This window comes from Protopterus annectens, chromosome 13.part0 (assembly GCF_019279795.1).
Source record: "Protopterus annectens isolate FY-2018-M chromosome 13.part0, PAN1.0, whole genome shotgun sequence".
In the NCBI taxonomy this organism is placed as follows: Eukaryota; Metazoa; Chordata; order Ceratodontiformes; family Protopteridae; genus Protopterus; species Protopterus annectens.
Genome location: NC_056747.1, coordinates 1,131,336,821 through 1,131,353,670, shown reverse-complemented (window position 1 = coordinate 1,131,353,670; position 16,850 = coordinate 1,131,336,821). Strand labels below are relative to the sequence as shown.

Genomic DNA, 16,850 nt, shown 5'->3' with positions numbered 1-16,850 from the left:
TACTAATGTTATACAAAAAATCTTGGCCATCCTTAATAAACGAAGGTAAAGCAAACACATATATTTTTAAATATTCATGTAACAAAATGCATATATTTTTTAAAAAATATTTTTCAGCTGAGACTATTGATCTTCCACTAAGGTTATTAAGTCCTTTATGTGTTTTAGATAGGCAGTAAAACTCTGTTATACATGTATTTTATATACTAAACTTGTTCAGGTTACCATTAATAAAATATCCCAAACGTAAACCTTTCTGAAGTAAACTTCATATTCTTTCATAGCTTCTTCATATTGCTTCGCATTGCATTTTTCATACACTTTTTCTTCATTCAAATGAGCAAGGCACATTTCAACATATTGGATATGATTTAAAATCACTATTTGATTCCCCTTATCTGATCGTTTTACTACCGACCTTCTATCTGCACACAATGCTTTGAAGACTATCCATTGTTCCTTAGTCAGGTTATTCTGTTTTTCTAGTCTAAAATCCTCATATAATCTTTCTACTACAAAATCCAATGTCATAATAAAACTTTGTTTGCTTACATTCGTAAAAGGGGTATAAATAAAGATTTAACCTCTATTACCTAAGTATTTAAATTACTATAAGCATTAATTACATCATCACATAAATCATTCTCATCTGAGATACATGAGTAAAAAGATTAATCCAAACTTTCATTCAAATTTTGTAGCTGATTTGTATTTTGCTTATTAAAATAATCAGATGTAATTTTCTACTTAATTGAAACAATTCGCTTTTTAGTACATGTAACCTTGGCAAAGCCGTAGGTATAAATTTTAACCCTAAATTTAAAACAGAAATTACCATTTCTGGCACATCAATACCTGACAAGTTCAATGCTAACTCATGAGCAACATTATCATCACTTCTTCTAATTCCATTTAATCCTTTTGTTGTAATACTTGGTGTGATTACTGTTCTTTCCCTATCCCCAGTCACTTCTACTTCTCTTTAGTCCCTGGTATCAGTTTCCAGCATCTTTATGAAAATGATTGTAGAAATCTGCTGAATTCTGTGCTGCTGGCAGCAGAGGATACTCTTCAATATCATTCTCTTCCTTCGTAGTAGCATCCGTCTCTTCTGAAGTAGCAAAAGACACGGAAACTGAAGCAGGTATTTTCTTATGACTCATAACCCCTCCACGTACTTGCGCAGACTTATTATGCTTGCGTTTCCATAGAAACGCTGTCTCGTTGTTATAATCTTTAATGTCTCTTGTAATTTTATTACTTCTTTCTAGCAATTCTTTTTCAAAAGACAACAGTTTCTTGTTAATTTCTCCCAATAACTCATCCATTCTAGAGTTACTGAGTTGCTTTTGCAAGTCAATGCTTACTCGCTTAGCTTCCTCCTTCAATTTTTGCTGTTTAAGTTCTAGTCAGCCAGCATTGTTGATATAACCTGGTGGCTATATCAATATGTCAAGATTTATGAATAAATCTTGGAAAAATAAACCAGTTCTGAGTTCATAAATAACACTTAATAAACATTAAATTGTCTCCTAGTGAAATGCAAACCAGACACAAAACTGCCAAGGGTACATTGTTTATCAGGAAAAAAGCCTTACAATATTCAATATTCTTTTTCATTTACATGCTTTGTAATAAACCTATTACTGGATAACACCTAGGGTTTTTAGCCAGTCATTTCCCTATGCAAGCATGAGAAAAAGCACACTGATTTTTCTTTTGTCATATTCTCTTAACCAGACCCTTCCGCTCTCCCCCCATCTCCTCTCCGCCTCATTTATTTTTCATTGCAGCGCCTGTATTTCTGAAAACTGAACAAAGAGAAAGAGAGAAGGGTGAACAAGAAAAAACAAAAGCACCTGTTTATATTAGTATCCCCATTGTATTTAAAAAACTGAGAGAACTTTACTTCAGATCCAACTGGTTTTGTATTATATTTAAAGCCGTCACACCTGGGAGAATCCCTGATTGTTTTCAGAGAACATTATGCCCTAGTCAATTTCTCTGTTCTTTTTTCTTCTTTTCCCTCAGCCAATGCCCTTCAGTTTTTCTTTATCACATTGTCTCCATGGAGGCATGAAGACCAGCTGCAGAAATGCTACTTAGTATACATATTTGCCAGTGCTAGATAAAAGAGCCTTATAGTATTCAATATTCGTTTTCATTTATTTGCTCTCTGTCTTAAAACAAAGGTCCTTAATCAGTCATTTCCACATGCAAGAATGAAAAAAAGCACATTAATTTGAATTCTGTCATGGTCCCTTAACCAGGTACCCTTTTTCTTTTTTTTTTTCATTACATTGTCTATGTTTCTCAAAACTACACAAGACAAAAGAGAGGATGGGAGAAAAATAAAAACAACACTTGTTTACAATCCCCATTACACCCAACAACAGCATGCAAAGAAAACCATGCAACACAGATACAGTACTATTTAAAAAAAAGTGTTTTCATTACTTAAGTTAGCGTTCTCCCCTATCTTCCCTCCCCAAAGCATTTTTTCAGAACATTAATGACATGAAGTAGGGCATGTACTTTATAGTCCTCCACTCAGCAAACAAATTTTAAATAGTCCAATATGTCCAGATTTTCTTGTGTTGTCACATTTCACAAATATAATTATTGCATTGTAATCCCATGTTAAGTTACTGATTTTATTACTGTTCTTCTCTATCACCCAGATCCTGCCTCTGCTTAATTTCTAACATACTCTCAATTATTCTAGTCAACTCCCATGCTCCCTTCCTTCTCTCCAACATTTTTCATTGAATTACTGGAAAGGGTTTCACAGGTGCAGTCTCTCTATGGTCTTTATTACCAGAGGATTAAGAAGCCGAATATCCTTCTGTTTCACAGTTCAGTTTTTGTTGGACAAACTTTTCTATCTCCTCTTTAGCATGCACTTAATCAAAAAATGATTTTGCCCCTACAGGGAAGAATACCGTGAAGAAAGCTGTATACAGCAGTTTGAATCTCACACCTGCATCTCAACATTCTCTGAATAGAGGAATGAATTTACTTCTCTTTTGCCTGGTGTAGAATGAGTAATCATTCTCCACAAACACATTGTTGTCTCCTACTTTTAGTATTTTGTCCTTCTGTCACAGTTTTGATAAAATCAACTCTTTCTGCTGGTAGGAATTCATCCTTACTATTAAAGGTTTAGGTTGTTTTCTTATAGCTAGATTTGGAACATATGCACTATGTGCCCATTCAACTAATAAGTCCTGCTGTAGAATACCAGTCCAGTTGCTTATTTGTGCTTTCATAAATTTAATGCAGTCTGTTCCTTCCAGCTTCTCTGGTATAGCTGAAAATCACAAGCTTTCCCTACATGCTCTGACCTCTAATTCTGTTAATTTTTTAAACATCTCTTCTTGAACAGTCTCATATTCAGCCAGCCTTTTCTTCATTTCAACCTCTGATTTTTGCAGCTTTATCATCTCATCTGAATATCTGTTTAAAGCTTCTTCCATTTGTTCCATTCTTTTGTTGTTTGTTAATATACTCTATCAGTGTTTTGTTTATTTTAACCAGGTCTGTGTGCAGTTGTCTTATATTATCCTGTAGGTTATTGGAAGTCATGTCTGAAGGTTGCATTACTTTTTGCTGAACAGCTGCAGAACTCTCCCTAGTTAGTGTTTCTTCCTCACTTTTTGTAGCTGATTTTTTCCAGGTCTTCTGTATTTCTTTATTCCTGGCATCCAGGCAGTGTACTTACTAGCCAGTTACTGAAATTCATCCATAAACACAAGTCTACTAGCCTCCTCTGTTGAGTTTCTGTTTTCACACTGGGAAAGCTAGAAACAAGCTGTTACTCAGTGTGCAGCCATCTTGGAACCCATAACAAGTTTCTCTTTATCAGATTGGAGACATGAGAACCAGTCAATTTCTTTTTATCAGATTGTTTTCATGGAGACATGAGGGCCAGATACAGAATTGCAGCTAAGCTTACGTTCATTTTCTAGAAAAAAAAAGTCTTATAATATTCAATAGTCTTTTCAATTTACTTGCTTTCTCTTAAAACTTTTTACTAAATCAATCCAAGGTCCTTAATCTAATCATTCACCTATGCAAGAATTAGAAAAGGCACATTCGGTTTATTTTGTCATGCTGTTTTAACCAGGCTTTTTTTTTACATTGCAGTGCCTAAGTTACTTAAAACTGAACAGGAAGAAAGAGAGAGGGGATAAAGAAAGGGAAAAAAAGAACAGCAGCACCTATTTAGATTCCCCATTACACTTAAAAATAAAGTACAGTTTTGTACCTACCATAAATGTAGATGTTCGAAGATCCACATTGCTGCAGTCCTAACACTTGGGTAGTCCGCTGTCCCAGTCGGCCCGAATACCAAAGTATAAGGCTGACGTCGGTCAAGGCGCATTAGTCTGACGTCAGAACGTCAGGGTACAAATGCGCATGACCGACGTCATATCCTCAGTCTTTTAGATGTCAGAAGACCCTAAAAAGATAAGGCCAAAACCAAAAAACACCAAACACTCCTGTACCAAATATATGCACAATATATACAAATTTACAAAAGTACAACCCCACCCACACAACCACCCCTAAACACAGAGGGGAAGGAGGGAGGGATTGACTGCAGCAATGTGGATCTTCAAACATCTACATTTATGGTAGGTACAAAACTGTACTATGTTCTTCATCTCACATTGCTGCAGTCCTAACACTTGGGTAGAATCCCAAAGCAGAGGTAAGGGAGGCTGGCAAATCATAAAGAAGCAGGAGCTGTCAACATGCCCTGCAAAATAGCCGTGGCAAAACCAGCCCTAGATTTAGAGTAGAGAGGAAGGTGGTAATGCTTAGAGAAAGTATGCACTGAACTCCAAGTAGCTGCCTCCAAAATATCCTTAGTTGCCACCCCTTAGAAATGCTGTTGAAGTGGCAGTAGCCCTAGTGGAATGAGGCCTAATCCCAGCTGGAATCTCCTTGCCATGATGGGAATAACAAAATGCAATGCAAAACCCAATCCACTTAGAAATAGTTTGTTTTGACACAGGCTTGCCCTGAGAACTCAAAGCAAAAGAAACAAACAACTGCTGAGACTGCCTAAAATCCTTAGTCCTGCTTAAATAATAACGCAATTGCCTGTGTACATCTAAAGTGTGCAAAATCTTTTCCCCTTATTTTGGGGATCTGCATAAAAAGTAGGCAAATGAATAGTTTGGTTTAAAGCCACACTAGAAACCACCTTAGGCATAAAGGAAGGATTAGTGCGTAATGATACCCTATCCTTATGGAAAATCAAAAGGCTCAACCGCCATAAGGGCCTGCAATTCAGAAACCCTTCTTGCAGAAGTAATGGCCAACAAAAAGCAGTCTTCCATGACAAGTATTTCAATTCAGCAGTAGCCGCAGGCTCAAAAGGTTGTAGAGTAAGTTTCTCCAACACAAAATTGAGGTCCCAAGCAGGAGTAGGAGCTCACGTGGGGTCTTATATTCTTTGCCCCTCTAAGAAATTGCTTGAACAAAGGATGAGAAAACAATGGTGGGTCACAATCATAGTGAGCTGAAATTGCTGCAGCATGAATCTTAATGGAAGAGAAAGACAAACCTTTGTCCAATAACTCAGTAAGATATTGAAGAGCCACACTCAAATTAGGCTCAGAAACCTCCAAATCTTTGCTGCACTCCAAAATAAAAATCTCTTCCATTTTTCTGTGTACACTTTCCTTGTACTAGGTCTTCTGGCTTCCATAATCACATTCAAAACTTGTTGAGGAAGTTGAGACCTGCTGTGGTTCAAAACAGAATATGCCAGGCTGTTAGATGAAGAGAGTGAAGCTTGACATTGAGTAGATGACCGTCCCTCTGAGACAATAGGTGTGGAATCAAAGGTAAAGGCCATGGAGGCTTCCTTACCAGACTCCTCAGTAATGGGTACCAGTGTTGCCGAGGCCAGTCTGGAGCTATTAAAATCATCCTTGGCTTGTCTTGTCTGACCTTTAGGAGTACCTTTGGGAGGAGAGGCAGAGGTGGAAAGGCATACACATGAAGATTTTTCCAACTGAAAGAAAGAGCATCCACTTTCCAAGCTGTGTGATGAAACCTTTGCCTGCAAAGGTCTGGCAGCTGGTGGTGTAGTGGAGAAGCCAACAGAGGTATGTCTCGAGTGCCCCATGACACTGTCAATTTCGAAATACATGAAGATCCAGTTTCCACGTGGGGATCCATGATTTGCCTGCTTAACACATCTGCTAAGGAGTTCTGTGCTCCGGCAGAAACCTTGCCTGAAGATTTAGTTGCAAGCTGAGCAGTCTCCCACAAAATCATTGCTTGCCTGCATAGAGGATAAGAATGTGTTCCCCTTGTTTGTTGATGTACCACATGACAGTTGTGTTGTCTGTTAGAATCAACACCTGCCCTGGAAGAAGTAACTCCTTGAAAGCCATTAATGCAAACTGGACTGCTAACATCTCCTTCATGTTGATATGTAGATGCTGTAGTCTGGCAGGCCACTTGTCTTGTATCCACTTTCCATTCAGATGAGCTCCCCAAGCTATGTCTGAGGCATCTGTCGTTAGAATCTGACTCGCCTCTGGCCGGGTCACAGAGAGTCCCTTATTTAGGTGACATTCCTGAGCCCACCACAAAAATTCCTTTTGAATGCAAGGTATTATTTGAATGACAGTGTCCAAATCCTGGCAGTGCTGTGTCCATACATTTTGAGATACCATTGCAGCTTCCTCATATGCAGTTTGGCATTGGGAAGCACCAGAATACAAGATGCCATGAACCCTAAGGCTTGAAGGACTGTCCTTGCAGTCAGCCCGGACTGAAGAGATAGTTGATGGAAGTAAAGGGAAAGATTCTTTTGTTTGTCCGGGGTTAAAAGGCCATCTGGGTTGCTGTATTCAGTCTCACACCCAGAAAGCACATGTCTTGAGAGGGTACTAGACTGGACTTTATTTCGTTCACAGAATACCCCAGGCATCTTAGCACTGCTATCACATATTCCAAATGCTGAAAAAGGTCTTCCTTTTCTTGAGCCAGAATCAGGCAGTCGTCCAAGTAAGGATAGATTTGTATTCCTTTTAGCCTGAAGTAAGCTATCACTGGAGCCAGAACTTTTGTGAATACTCAGTAGATAAGCCAAAGGGCAATGCAGAGAACTGATAATGGGAATTCGCAGATACTTCCTGCAACTTAGTCTGATAGGCACATGAAGGTAAGCCTCCTTGAGATCTAAAGTTACCATCCAGTGATCTTTGCCCAGCAGAGGTAAAAGCTGTTGTAACGTCAACATTTTGAACTTGGGAATGTCCAGATAAGTGTTGAGGATAGATAAATCCAAAATTGGTCTCCACGTGTTCCCCTTTTTGGTACTAGGAACAGGCGAGAATAAAATCCTAGGCCTTTCTGGCACAGGAACCGGCTGAATGGCCCCTATTTGGAGTAACAGAGAAATTTGCTTGTGAGCCTCTTTTCTTTGTAGAGGAGGAATGTCTGGCATGCCTTTAAAAGGAGGCAAGGTATGGAAATAAAACCTGTAACCGTGGTGAATGATATCTAATACCCATCTGTCTTGGGTAATTAAACTCCAATTTTCTTTGAAAAGTGCCAGCCTTCCTCCCAAAGGTGCTGCCAGACGAGAAGGCTCTGGCAGCTGAAAAGGCAGGTCATTGGGTCTGTTTACGAAAGGACTGACCCCTGCCCTCACCAGAAGACTGAGCAGGTGAACTCCCTGTTCTAGGCCTAAAAGAACCTTGAGCTCTGCCCCTACCACGTCTAGACCTACCCCTAGACTGGGAATCATAAGAAGGATATGTCCACCCTTAGTAGGCCAATTTCTACTAAACAGGCTGAACCTGCAAAAATCTTTAACAGTCTGCATAGACTTAGCCTTGTCCTCCATTTTCTTTAAAACTGCTTCCACAGGCGAACCAAACAACACATCAGATTGTCATCTAAAATCCTTGTCTTAACATGCTCAGCTAAATTCTGATCCCTCAGCCAGGGAAGAACAGAACCAGTGGCAGCCACCAAGAGGCCTGTACAGCATCAAAACCACATTGCAAGGAATGCTTACCCACCTGTTCAGAAACATGAACTAAATCCTGCAACTCGTTACACTCAATACCTTCCGCCAGAGCATCCACCTTAGACTTCAATTGTGAAAGGAGATAATTTTGGTATTTTAACATGTGAAACTGGCAATTCAAAGCCCTCATGGCTAAAGTGGAAGAAGTATACACCTTCTTTCCCCATCTATCCAAAGCCCTTGCCTCTTTATCAGGAGGAACAGGATTTTTAACAACAGAAGCCTTAACACCTTTAGGCCCCTGAGAAACAGTTTCTGGGTCTGCCCTAGGACTCTTAAAAGATACTTATGAGCTTCAGGCACCCTATAATACCTATCCGGTTTAACTGGGGCAGGAGGCAAAGAATCAGGGTTCAGGGAAGCCTCTGCAAAAACATCTTCCACCACATCCAGAACAGGAGATATAGCTAAAGGCCTATGCTGGGGTAGAAACAAAATTCCCTAAGCCTTTTCCTGGAATCAGAGAAATCTTGACCTTCCCATTTAAAATGCTCCCTCATGGAATGAAGAGTCTCTGAAAAGAAAAATCCTCAGGAGGGTAGAATCATCTACATCAGAATCAGAATAAGGAGGATACTCCTGTAAGTCTTCAGCGAAGACTCAGAAGCCTCGAACACTGCTCAAAACTCTCAAGCTCAGGTTCCACCCTAGGCCTCTTATCAGGAGGCATAGAACCTCTAATCATAGTAATCAAATCTTCTGCCATTTTAAGCATATGTTTCTTAGGCAGAGACCCTGAAGAACTAGGAGAGACACCCACTGAAGTTAAACCTGGCCTGCCTCAAGAAGCCTTGGAAACAGAAGGGAGGGCCTAACCACCTTAGGAAGGGAGGGAGAACAGCTACCTGAGAAGCCCCTTCAGCCTGGCCTACCTCCTGAGAGGACACATCTTGTAACAGTAAAGTCTCTCCCTGAGACTCCAAAGAAACTTCTGGCAGAACCTCCGGCTCCACCGAGCCCTCTAAGCTTTGTCCTTGCGCTTTTAAAACTAACCTGGCACAGTCTAATCTTCTCTTTATAGTGGCGACATCCAACAACGTCGTGCTCAGGCCCTAAGCAAGGTATACACAAGGTATGGTAATCCCTATGAGGTATCTGTTTCCCACAAGAAATACAGTTATTCACTTTTTCTGACATCCGGTTAAATACTGAGGCAAGAAAAACCAAAATATTCCCCAAACTTTGATTCGGTCTGAAACTCCGACTTCAGAAAATTTCAGAACGCCAACCTGCACTCGCAATACTGCTTCTGCATCGGACCTCTGACGTCAGACTAGGTATTCGGGCCGACTGGGACAGCGGACTACCCAAGTGTTAGGACTGCAGCAATGTGAGATGAAGAACATCTGAGAAAACTTTGCTTTATAGCATGCAAAGAAAACCATACACCACAAAAATAGAACTATTAAGAAAAAAAATGTTTTCTTTACTTACAGTTAATTTTCTCCCTTCTCTTCTCCTCCCCCAAGAATTTTTGAACATTAATGACATGAAGTAGGGCATAAACGTAAGAGTCCCCACAAGTCTAACAATTTCTGAAAAAGTCCAATATTTCCAGATTTCCTTGTTCTGTCACATTTCACCAACATAATTTTTGCATTGTAATCTTACATTAAGTTACTGGTTTTATTACTGTTCATCTCAATTTCCCAAATCCTGTCTCTGCTTTATTTCCAATATATTCTTGATTCTTCTAGTCAGCTCTCATGCTCCATTCCATTGAAACAGTGGAAAAGGTTTCACAGGTATAGTCTGTAGTTTTATTACCAGAAGCATAAGAAGCAGACTCTCCTTCTGTTTCACAGCTCATTTTTGTTGGACAAACTTTTGTATTTCATCTTTAACATGTACTTCATCAAAAAATGATTTTGTCCTTCCAGGGAAGAATACCTTGAAGACAGCTGGGTACTGGATTTTGAATCTCACACCTGCATCTTGACATTCCCTGAATAGCAGAATGAATTTACTCTTCTTCTGCCTGGTGTACAATGAGTCATCAATCTCCACAAGCACTTTGCTGTCTGCCACTTTTAGTATTTTATCCTTCTACCACAGTTTTGTCAGAATCAACTCCTTCTGCTGGTAGGAGTGCATCTTTACTTTCTCATAGTCAGGTTTGGAGCATGCACACAATGTGCCCTTTCAACTAGCAACTCCTGTTGTGGAATACCAGTCCAGTCGCTTATTTTTTTCATAAAATTAACACAGTCTGTTCTTTCCAGCTTCTCTGATATAGCTGAAAATCTCAGATTTTCCCTATGTGCTCTGTTGTATAATTATATTATTTTTTGAAGTATCTCTTCCTGAGCAGTGTCATATTCAGCCAGCGTTTTCTTCATTTCAACCTCTGATTGATTTTTGCAGCTTTATGACCTTATCTGAATTTCTGTTTAAAGCTTCTTCCATTTTTTCCAGCCTTTTGCTGTTTGTGTTGATATACTCCATCAATGTTTTGATTACTTTAACCAGGTCTGTGTGCAGTTGTCTTATGTTCCTGTAGGTTACTGGAAGTCATGCCTGGAGTTGCATTGCTTTTTACTGAACAGCTGAAGACCTTTTGTCAGTTAATGTTTCTTTCTCATTTTTTGTAACTGATTTTTTTCCAGGTGCTCTGTATTTCTTTTTTTCCTGGCATCCAGGGAGTGCACTTACTAGCCAGTTACTGAAGTTTACCCATAAACATAAAGTCTACTGGCCTTCTCTGTTGAGTTTCTATTTTCACATGGGGAGAGCTAGAGTTAAGCTGTTTCTCAATGCGCAGCCATCTTGGAAGTTCTGTTCCCCTTACATTACTAACAAAACACTCTGTAGGGAATTTTTAAAATCTGCCATCTTGTTGCAAACCCAGAATATGTGATTCCAATTATCTCTCTTTTTCCAATCACATCACCTGCATTAGCTATCTACCTGAGGAAAAATCTGAAATATCTTGGGGTATAAAAATATCTATGCAAATATTTCCATGCAAACCTTATGAACTTTGTTGCATACTTGGGAGACATACAGATGTCTTTCCATTTTCCTTGATAAATCACCTTCCCAGTCTCTCTTCCCAATATTTCCTAACCTCCTCTGGTTGATTATTGTAGTTATTATGTAATACTGTATATGCCCGACTAGTTATCCATTTTAACAGCTGCTTCTGTTCTAGGCTGAACTAAAAGCTCTATCATAACTTAACTTGTCTTTTATTTAGCACCCCATTCCTTACTCTTTGCCAATATTCTGTTATCAGTCCCTGGTATGAAAGGCAGTCTTTAACCTGCAGTCCAAACTTCTCCTTTGCCTAAGTATAAATACATTCTTGATAAATCTAAAAGACCTTAAATAAAGTGGGAGGGAGTATGTTTAGATTTATAGCAAAGAATAAAGTCATTGAATTTGGGTGCTTATATATATATATGCAGCTCAGGGCATTCCATGGGCCTGTCTTAAACAATTGATAACATCCCTAAAGAAATTAACCACCAAATCCATATGAGCCAGAAACAAACCCAGGATATGCTGGGACATGCTGTTTCTTTTATTATCTAAAGGTGACCTTAGAGTACTAGATTTTATGAGGTACACAAAGGCAACAATCTTAAAAACTGTATCCAGCTATCTGGAATTTTGTAAATAATTCTATACTATTGTAAATATCGATATGATTTATACAGAAGTGTGTGTAAAGTTCTGAGCTAAAATGTAACCACATCATTCCCTACTGGATTAGAACAGGAATACACCTGCACTATTTTAACAGTTTATATATATATATATATATATATATATATATATATATATATATATATATATATATATATATATATATATATATATATATATATATATATATATATATATATATATATATATATATATATATATACATACATATTTTAACTGGAGATTAACCTGCAAATCTCAAGAATAGTTGAGGTTAAGTTCCTTTATAGCTGTGTCATAAACAGAAAATGTTATCTCCGAGTTTCAGTGCAGTAGCAGACACAATGTCTAGAGTTAGAAGTTTGTTGTATTGTCTTGAAAGAGAAGTAATTGCTAGGTTTGAGATGTAGAAGTGTTTTATTGTTTTATGACTTCCAGGATCTGCAAGCATCTGAAGGCTATGTATTTTCACAGAGAGATGTTAAATGCTACCAGCTGCAGTGGGTTGTTTTTGAGCTTGGGAACTGAAGTCAGGTGACAAAAAGTGATGTCATCCAAGCTAAAACAGCAGTAATATTTGATATTAATTTAAGAATTTAAGAACTCTCTCAGAGAGAGCCTGTGCAGTTTGTATTTTGTCTTTGACCTAGCAAGAACATCCACTCTCACCACATCCGCACTTGCCTAGCTGTAAGTAATTTTTAGGGCATAGTAACTCTTTGATTCAGATAGGAATACAGTAAAGTGTAGCTTAGATATTTTATTTATTTATTTGAGACTGTTCTGCAGTGTTGTTTTAAATATTTCCTGTGATTATGAACTCTGATGAAACTGATTACTTACTGAATATTGTCTTGTTCTTTTATTATTTTTTATTAAATATATTTAAACCTTTTAATTGTGGCTGGTATGTTTATAGATATTTAACCTCTTAGAATACTTGCATATCTATATGGTGACACTGTACAGGCCATTCCTAAACAGCCTTGATCTTGGTCAGACTACCATTTGGATTAATAGTAACATTGCACAGTAGGATTGGACACCCTTTGTTAAAGGTCTTAAAGTAGCTGATAGGTAGTGGCTGGTGACAGTGGAAACTACGTTATAGTCTTGGAAGAAGTGTCATAGCTAGTACGCCTGTGCCAGCCTTTCCCAGGAGTGTGTGTTTGTGTGTGTGTGTGTGTGTGTGTGTGTGTGTGTGTGTGTGTGTGTGTGTGTGTGTGTGTGTGTGTGTGTGTGTGTGTGTGTGTGCGTTTGTGTGTATATAAATTAAATCACAAAAAGTTTGTGTGTCAGCTATTTGTGCAGGAACATGAAGCTCTGGTCGGACAGAGAGGGTGCTGGAGATCTTGGTTTGGGCACTCAGCTAAGATCTACATCCAATAGCTGTGCCAGTGGGAAAATTGCACTTTATTGTGTGTATACTTGTCATCCTCCCAGGTTGTATGTCCCCCACTGTTGCCAGTGGTGAGGATTGAGGTCCCTTGATTACTGGGGCAGTGCAGGGGCATCACAGGCATTACCATGTAGAAAGGCTGGACAAAAGCATGCTTAAGTTAATGTGATGTAATCTTGGGTTGTTGGGATGGGGTGTAAAAGTAAACTGATTGTAATATATGTATAGTTGAGATGTTTTCTCTTACTTTTGCATTGGTGAATTTCTGGATTATTGCAATTGGCTTAATCTAATAACATGTTTTTATGTAAGCAAGTGGGATTTAAAAATAAAAGAACAATGTGAATGCAATGAAGTTTTCTTTTATCAAATACATGTTCAGTGAGTGTTGAAAAGTCTGCAACTGAGGGCAGCAGAAAGTATACTAGGCCAGCTCTTTCAACATTCACATTAACCTTTCTATGTAGTAAACAAAAAAATCCTAAAGCCTATGTTTCTTGTGATGCCCTCTTCCACAGTTCTTGTTTTTCAAGGAGCAGTAATCCCATGAAAAGTAACACAAATAAGGAAATCTTCCCTGTAGAGGAGAGAACCCATGTATCGCTTGACAGGATTATTTTAGCATATTGTCACCTCACTGGGAAGGAACAAATAGGTCTATTAAACAGTTAAAAACATTAAATGAAAGAGGTGGAAGTAGGGGCAAAAATGTGTCCCCCTTATTTTTAATTCATATTTATAGTAGTTTACTTTTAATTAACCAGATTAGCAGACTTGATAAGTATATAGGATATTCTGCTGAATTTATTGTCAATATGACTTTGTATTGAGTTAATGACTGTATGAGGTATGAAATGTTTAGATAGTGTAAAATAAACCATTTGCATGAAAGTGTTAAAAGATAAAACCATAAATTAGGAAACTAAACTGTTCAGAGATCCAACCCATTGAATCAGATATGCTACAACTAACTGTTATGCAGGCTATCTGTGTACTATTTATCAGAGGGCTGTGTAGAAAAAGAGATCTGAGTATCACAGAGACCATTCTTAATCTGTAGGGGGGGGTGCTGCTGTGACCTCTTCCCCAACAGTCATGCACGTGAATATATATACAAGTTGCATACATAGAGTAAAACATGGAAAATGGAAGAAGGTTTGGCTGACTAGCTGATGGTCAAAAGCTTTTACTCATCACTGCTCACCATCTGTGTCTGGACTTTTGCCTCACCTAATAAACTTCTCACAAATAGCTATTTCTGGCTGAGTGGCCCTGTATCTTGATGATATGAGCCTACTTAGCAAGGAGTTAATGAGACAGCAAAACAGGCAGGGTACAGGATGCTTCTCAAGCTGTGTTGGTACATTGTGCAGAATGTGATGGTAGTAGTAATGTGGCTGACAGGGTATTGTGAACACAAAAGTAGTCTTTTCTTTTCGGCTTTTCTCGGTTAGGGGTCGCCACAGCGGAACTTTGGTCCTCTAATGATTGGCAGTCGATTTTTATGGTGCCGAGTTGCCAGCCCAACGCCCAACCTTCAGCGAAGGCACGCCCATTCACGCATGTATTTCAGAGGCCACTCGACCACAGGGAGGACATGCAGACTCCACACAGAAGGCACTCCAGCCGAGAATTGAACAGGAGAACCTCTTGCTGTGAGGTAACAATGCTACCGCTGTACCACCGCGGCTACTGTGAACACAAAAGTAGTGCTGTCCTAAAATCTAATGGAGGAAAGAGGTTATAAAAAATGAAATAAAAATGAATACTGGGAGAGGTGGATTATGAACTGAAAGAAACCATCAAATAACATCATGAGCATTATGGAATCAAATGACTATACACAGGCTGAACTGCTTACCCAAAGTCATTGCTCCCACAACACAGGCTTGTGCAGCAACACGGGTGTGAATCAGATGAACTGACATCTTGGTATCTCCTCTAGTCCTCAGCTTATACAGTCCGTAAGCCACAACAGCTGCAAACCCAGCCATACCTAAATATAAAAGAGGCAGAGTAAGCAGCGCCATTTAATTCAATTACAACTCAATCCATGAAGATTAGCTAAACAGAGTGGCATATTATTCTTTTGATGTTCAAAGTAAATCCAACTTTGTGTCAATGATACAAAAGAACACAGAAGCAGGTTAGCTCAGTATTCCACAGTAATGACTGTCTTCTAAAACTTTCTAATAAGTAGGAGATTGAATGCTTACTGAAATGGGATGACATGATTGAACAAAGCTTTTAGACTTTACAAAGTATAACTCGCCCTGAGGTTTTGCAGCCTAAGTTATAATAATGTGTGGGGAGAGCAGCCCCCCCCCCACTTGACCATAATGAAGTCTCTCCGCTGAAAAAGGACCTGTCTCCAGTTGGACTTTCCCAGTAAACAAATGTAAAATAAAAATAAAATAAAAGCTCAATTCAGTCATCTAGATGTGATTAACCAACCATATTGTGTATCTTTTTCTCCTTTCTGAGTCTTTCAGCAAAGAGCTCTCAGCATCTGAAACAAGGTATCCTTTTCAAATAGTATTATTAAAGAATACTATACCCATGGTATTTCATATACACTACTGCAGCTAACACTTTAAAGAGAAATATGGCAAATTAGTTCACAACTGTATTAGAAATTTACAGCAGAATACTGTGTGCAGTACCATGGCCATATGTCAAAAAGTACTAATTCCCATTTGGAGCCATTTTGGCATGGCTGACCTTTGAATATTTCCTGATACAAAAAAATAAAAACAGAATATAGCATAGTTTGCAAAGGCAGGAAAGATTAATGTCAAAAGTAAAACACCCCAAACCATACAGGGTTTATTCCTAGGATACAGGGTTTGGATGCCCCTGTTCTGCTTTCCTTCTGTGTTCGTGATTCAGTTCAGGGAAATTCCAGGGTGATTTTAGTTACCCAACAAGCATTTAAAATGGATAAATAATTCTGCCTTTTAGAGGACTTGAAGTGCTTGCCTCCCTTACAAGTTACTTTTTATAGGGGTGTTGAACAGTACAACAGAGGTTTGGCACAAGATGGCTAGAGGTCTTATTGTGTCCCTTTTCCTCTCTCCCATTATACAGATTTTTGACAGTAGATAAGGACTGATAAGAACCACTTGCCACCTCGTCTTACAGTTCTTCTACCTTTTTGGACTGTTCCAGACTCTGTTTATTATATTTCTATTTTATTTTATTTAACTAGGTAAACCCACTACAAATAAATACCTTCTTTAAGGGCAACCCAATGGCTGTCTGGTTAAGTAACTTGCTTGCAGTAGACACGTGCAGATTAAGTGAAGTGAATTCAGGACCACTGGATAATGCTCTTTTGTAGTTCATGGCCATTATTTTCTACTCTAAAACTGCCAACAGCTTATTTTTTTATTTGATTAGCATAGAATTTATTATTTCCTTGTGTTTGTCACACACATTCTTGAATTCTGTCACTGTTCATAATGCCAGTCTCTTCTAGGTGTTTGTTGAATATTAAATGGCCATTAATGTGATGCTCTGAACTGAGGGAGTCAAAGTGAAAATGAAGGAATATGCACTAACTCCAAGGTTGCAGTATACTGGAGTAATTCTCCTACTCTGAGGTATAACAGTCTTGGAGATAGCATATATGGACCTCAGGAGTCTGAAAAGGCAGAGACTCCCATGTTGTTAACGTGCAGGGGAGTGAATCCCCCCGAAAAAATGATTGAAAAGTGTAACAGCAAGTTTCAGAATTCAGTG

At 38.7% G+C, this 16,850-nt stretch overlaps 1 protein-coding gene across 1 annotated transcript in view; it reads right to left on the bottom strand.

Moving 5' to 3' along the window:
- The window catches only part of HIGD1B (HIG1 hypoxia inducible domain family member 1B), a 246,086-nt gene that overhangs the window by 55,257 nt on the left and 173,979 nt on the right, over positions 1-16,850 (bottom strand). Inside the window, exon 3 of the mRNA XM_044055108.1 lies at positions 14,971-15,105. Within this exon, the coding sequence (XP_043911043.1) occupies positions 14,971-15,105 (135 nt within the window). The remainder of the gene's footprint in view (positions 1-14,970; positions 15,106-16,850) is intronic.